Genomic DNA, 6000 nt, shown 5'->3' with positions numbered 1-6000 from the left:
CACCAGCCAGGAGGACCAAGGTAACGTTGCCTGCATCTCTGCCCGCTCATAGGCTCCCATTTATAATCAAGCAGGCCAGTCACCATCTTTTGTTGAAGTATCAATATTTTTCTTTACTAGAAACATTTATAAAAGTTCTGATGAGATAAGACGGGCTTTTTAGAGTTTTGGCACTTATAAAAGTAACTAAAGAGCGTTTTGAAGCCTCCAAAAATACCTGTTTTTACTTTACAGACCTCTTCAGCATTAATGCCCATAGCTGAAATGCCGCATCCCTGCGGCTGAACGCTCAATTAATACCCACGAAATCCCCGGGGGAAGATTTGGTGCTCCTTTCTGGTAGAGGCAGAGCTTAGCAATGTAGCTCTGCCTCCATGTATGTCAATCTGCACTGATCGCCGCCTCTCCCCTCCCTTCTCAGTCTTCTTTCACTGAGAGGGGCGGGGAGAGGCGGCGATCAGCACATATTGACGCGACTGGAGGCAGAGCTACAGCCCAAAACTCTGCCTCCCCAGGCAGCAAAATCCACGACCTGGAAAGTCATGGAATTTTGCCTTGGGATTTTGGGAGTATTAATTGAGCGTTCAGCCGCAGGGATGCGGCGTTTCAGTTAGGGCATTAATGCTGAAGAGGCCTGTTAAGTAAAAATAGGATTTTAGGGAGGCTTCAGACTCTCTTTAAAGGACTTACGAGCCCAAATATAAAAAAAAGACAAGTACCTTAAACACTTTTAAATGCACGGAGGACGCCGTCCGCGTCCTCCGTGCAGTTCCGCCGGGTCCCCGCAGTCTGATCGCCCCCCCGTGCCGCTCCCGACCCCCCAATTTCCCTGAGAGCCAGACAGGAGAAATACTGACTAACAGCTTGTACAATTAGCTAGCTGACTTGGGGGTTGAATCACTTTGTAGGCGAGATCCCAGTCACTTGACAGGCAGCCTATTGGGTCAAAGTGCGTGGATCTCGTCCTACAAAGTCACTGGACCTGACAGGGTTCAGGGTGGGACAATTGGAGCGGCTGTTAGTTTTGGGAGGAGCGTGAGTAAGTTAGTAGTGCATGCTACAGCAGCAGCGTGCCTACTTTGAAAATGTTACTTGTGCTGCCACACTAAGCTGCGCTGCTTGAGCAATGTAGCTTAGGGAATCAACCCCTACTGATTTGTCTGTAAGCCAGATGTAGCCATCAAAAGAGCCACATCTGGCTCCCTAGCCATAGGTTTCCTACCCCTGAGCTAGACCCTTCTCCTGCCTAGAGACGATGGAAATTAGACAAAGGATATTTTACCACCAAAATGTAACTTCCCACGTTTATACTGTACAAAGCATTGTTCCTCCCTTAAAGAGAATCTGTACTCTAATATTCTTACAATAAAAAGCATACCATTCTATTCATTATTTTCTCCTGTGCCCCTCTGTGCTGTTTCTGCCACTCTCTGCTGCAATCCTGGCTTGTAATTAACAGTTTTAGGCAGTGTTTACAAACAAACTAACCAGCTTCTAATAGGCTCAGCTAAGCATAGAGTGTGAGTCATTCAGAGTATGCAGGGGGCCTGCAGAGGGTGTGTATCGCTTCTACCAATCACAAGCAGCCCTGCACATTCCACACAATCAAGCTTTAGCCCGACAAACAGGACAGAGGAAAGATACATTGATTTATTACAGAGACAGTGCAGTAAGCCAGAGCAGATTAGAACAGGCATAGGAACTTATAGGATAGAAGAACTAAGGCTGAAAAATGTTACAGAGTCTCTTTAAAAGGCTTGCTCCTCCCATAATTGCATACACGTGCATCGATCTTTGTCCATCACCAGAATACTTTTCTATTAACAGACTGTCTACTTTCATTTTTCTATTTTCCCCACACTTTTATCTTAAATAGGAGTCATACAGGAATTCACCTTATAAAGCCACGATTCCCACACTGGGAAAAACAGAACATTTATTTACAGGCTGGCTGGATATAAATCAGTTATGCAGTATTTCAACAATGTAATTATTACCTCTTAAAGACAAATCATAAAAATATAAAGAATAATGCAAAATTTCTGACAAGAGTTCCTCATTCAGCTTTCCGAACCGTGAAAAAAGTTTTAAAATGTAATTCCACTCTTGCTTAAATTGCTATAAAGGTATGTGTACGGCTCCGATTTATATTTGTAGCAGTTTTTGAATGTGAGTAGGATTTGCGGTAAAGATGTTTTTGTTTCCTTTGTTGCCAGCAGACACCTCCAGCGTGAGCAGCCTGAACCTGACAAGCGGCCACACCAAGCGTATCGCCTTCCTGTTTGATTCCACACTCACTGCCTTCCTGATGATGGGGAACCTGTCACCAGTAAGACCGATATTGTGCTGGGAGTGTGTCCTGTCCATGTCTTCTGACACCTCATGACTGATCTCAGTTTCTTGTTGTGAGATGTACACTTTCACCACAGATTGCTTTGATGAAGTTTTGTCTCTTAAAGAGACACTGAAGCGAAAAAAAATATATGATATAATGAATTGGTTGTGTACTATGAATAATTACTAGAAGATTAGCAGCAAAGCAAATATTCTCATATTTTTATTTTCAGGTATATAGTGTTTTTTCTAACATTGCATCATTCTATAATATGTGCAGATTACACAACACTCAGCATTCAAAATGATTATTTCAGAGCAGTCTGTGAACTAATGACCACAGAGAAAAAGTAAATAGTTCAGGAACAGTTGAGATAATAAAAGTCAGAAAACAGCCCTCTTTGAAAGTCGTAGAGCTTAATGGCTTTTTTGCATAAAGATAACGACTGGAGTTTCTTAACTCTTCTTGTATTGGAAACAATTAGACTGATGTATCTGATCTTAATGTTTTATTTCTTAGCTGTACTACACATACAAATCATAATATCATAATTTTTTTTTCGCTTCAGCGTCTCTTTAACCACTTTAGGACCGCAGTGTTAACCCCCCCTTCCCCCCAAAGACAAAGGGGGATGGGGGTCAAAGGAGGACACGGGGCACAAAGGAGGACACGGGACAAAGAACACGGGGGCTCAAAGCGGAACGGAGGAGGACACGGTGCAATGCTTAAAGTGAACCAGAGACGAAGCACCCTCATGTATTTTACCATATAGATCAATGGGAACATTAGAGAAAACACCTACCCTGCTCTCTGTTTCATTCTTCACTGCTCAGCCTGCTTGTTATCAGCCCTGATAAAATCCCCGACTGAGCATTCAGTCTGGCTTTGCTCAGGAATCATAGCTGAGTCATTAAAGCAGAGCCAGAAGGGGGCAGGGTTGGGCTTGAAAAGACATCAAAGAAGACAAACATCAGAGAAGACACACATGATTCCTGAGCAAAGCCAGACTGAATGCTCAGTCAGGGATTTTATCGCGGCTGATAAGAAGCAAGCTGAGCAGTGAAGAATGAAACAGAGAGCAGGGTAGGTGTTTTTTCTAATGTTCCCCTTGATATATATGGTAAAATACATGAGGGTGCTTCGTCTCTGGTTCACTTCAAATTGGCAAGCGTTTGTAATTGTTTTTGTCAAAGGGTGCCTTGAAAAAATTCCCAAGTCATCAAGGGTGCCATGACCTAGAAGAGTTTGAAAACCACTGCCACAGAGCCTTCCCAGGCCTCTCTCCATGTCCTCGCTCCAGCCCTGTCCCCCTGTATAGTTATCTGACCTGCAGGTCAGACATATCCTCAGCCCTCCTCAGGTCGGGCTGGAAACTCAGGTACTTCTGAAAACGAACGGCTCCGTACTGCGCATGTGTATGCTCACTCATTTATGGAGTTTTATTCCACTTTAATGCTGGGCTTTCATACCAGGAAATCCCACCAAATACTGTGACTCCATATAGCCTTGTTCGTAAGAGCAGTCTATGCTACTAAGGTTCGCAAGATGCACTGTATATTATAAAAGCATTCACCACTTTGCAGTCCTGCAGTTGGGTCTCCCTTCCATTTTCGAATCCTTTCAAGAGTGACATCTGAGACGGGACCTTGTGGGTTCCACATTCGCCCAGTGGTGGGTTGCCCAAGAGGCAGCCTTTATTTGTGAGTGCCCATTTCTACACCTTTGTCCCATCTCTTACCTTATAACACAAAGGGGGTAAGAGAGGCCCAGGAATGTATAAAGCTGAGTTGAAAAGGGGGGAAGGTGGCTTTCCTCAATAACAAATTCATATCTATAAATATAATTTTTAATAAGCACAGACAACACATTTCAAGGGTCTCTACCCAATTCCTCGGGCCAAATAAAGTGCCAAAGGGTTTCAAAAGTTTTTTATATACTTTGTAACATACTGCTCCATTTGGGACCCTGTTGTCTCTGTGGTTTCTTCTTAGGGTGCTTTGCTCACCCTTCCATACAGTTCTGACCTGATAACACTACTCTAGAAGTGGCTTTCAGTTTGTCTTTGAGTGATGTCATCTATCTTGTGTATATATAATGTTTTCTACTTCAGGTTACCTTCTGCGTGTCATCGGATGTCAGTTATGTCTTACTCAGGACAGCAGCGCTGCTTGTACACAGCATGTCACCTTCACTCCAATGTGTCTGTCTTGTAGAACCTGAAGAGCCATGCAGTCACTATGTTTGAAGTTGGAAAATTGTCAGATGAGTCTCTGGACAGTTTCCTGGTGGAGCTGGAAAAGGTGAGAAGTGGAGAATTTAGGAGCCTCTACAGCAGGGTACTCCTAGTCAGTCACATGACCCGTTTTACAGGTTGCCTGATCTTTGTATAACTGTGTCAATGAGGTGCAGATTGCTCAGCAAGCTCATGGTGAACTAGAACTCTTAGGTGTGTGTGTGTGTAAGGGGCTGCAAAGGACCAAAACGCTCTCTTACTAAAATTCAATGTAAAGAACAGAAGGTATTTGCGGATATTCAGGTTGGAGTGAGGTGTCCCACAATGCATCACTGCTGAATATGAAGATTGTTACTTTGTTGTCCTTGAAAACTAACCACACCTCCAGAACCGCTGGAATGCAATGATGTGTCAGCTTGTTAATTGTACAAAGCTAAACTAATCCAACATGCATACAGACTGCAATCCAAATAAGTGATGGCTGCATTCCCCTTATAAAGGCTGCATTCCCCTTATAACGGAGTGTATGTATACACGTATATTATTATCATGGAGGAAAACATACAGGGAAAACTTTGTAGAATCTTGAGTTGGTCCCTGTGTGTGAGGGGCAAGCAGTTTAGGGACAGACAAAGAGAACCAATATCGATGATCCTTGCTTGCATGTCTGTCTTCTTGTCGTCTTTTGTCTGTATAAAATGTATCTATCTAGCAGGCAGAAACCTACACAGCTTAGTAGCACACTTTATTTTAAAACTATAATGCCTGAAAACTGAGAAATTATTTTTTTTCTCCATTTTTTTCTTATTTCCCTTAAAATGCATATAGAATAAAATAATTCTTAGCGAAATGTACCACCCAAAGAAAGCCAAAAGTAGTGATGAATGAATGTGAGGAGTACTGAAAGCACTGGCGTAACAATAGGGCCTGCAGCCGCGAGGGGGGGGGGGCGCTCGGGGCCGTTTTGGGGGGCTGGAGGGGTTGCAGCATGAGGGGAAAGCTATGCTGCACTTCGGCGGGGAGGGGGGATGGTCCCCTCACCTCGGGCTCTCACCTCTGTGCTCCCCTCCAGCATTGAATAGTTTGTGTGTGCAGCGGCAGATACATATCTTCCATGCGCTCCAGCGTGGACGTTCCTCTCGCTAGCCTCTGATGCGATTTCCTGTATAAACAGGAAGTCGCGTCAGACACTAGTGGGAGAAACTTCCACGCTGGAGCGCAGCGGGCCCTAGGGGGGGGGGGCGCCCGCTCAGAATTTCTGCAGGGGGGACCTAGTTACGCCCCTGACTGAAAGGTAAAAATGTATCTGATCCATAGGGGGGAACACAACCTGTAGTGGTCAAGTGGTTAAAGTCCACCTGACGTTGTGGATGCTGAAATATTTATATTCTTTTAAACAATGCAGATTGCCTAGCTATCCTGTTGAGCCTTT

General features: G+C 44.1%; 1 protein-coding gene across 2 annotated transcripts in view; it reads left to right on the top strand.

The window, feature by feature from the left end:
* Positions 1–6000, top strand: part of FAM91A1 (family with sequence similarity 91 member A1) — an 83871-nt gene that overhangs the window by 56722 nt on the left and 21149 nt on the right. The window contains exons 12-14 of one of the 2 annotated variants that reach the window (XM_068238002.1): positions 1–20; positions 2220–2329; positions 4549–4635. The exon at positions 1–20 is cut by the window's left edge and continues 99 nt beyond it. In XM_068238002.1, coding sequence (XP_068094103.1) covers positions 1–20; positions 2220–2329; positions 4549–4635 — 217 coding nt within the window. Of the gene's footprint in view, positions 21–2216; positions 2330–4548; positions 4636–6000 lie in introns of both variants that reach the window. The other variant, XM_068238001.1, reaches the window with a different exon arrangement.

The sequence above is a fragment of the Hyperolius riggenbachi genome, chromosome 5 (assembly GCF_040937935.1).
Source record: "Hyperolius riggenbachi isolate aHypRig1 chromosome 5, aHypRig1.pri, whole genome shotgun sequence".
NCBI classification, from domain to species: domain Eukaryota; kingdom Metazoa; phylum Chordata; class Amphibia; order Anura; family Hyperoliidae; genus Hyperolius; species Hyperolius riggenbachi.
This window is presented reverse-complemented; position numbering and strand designations above follow the sequence as displayed.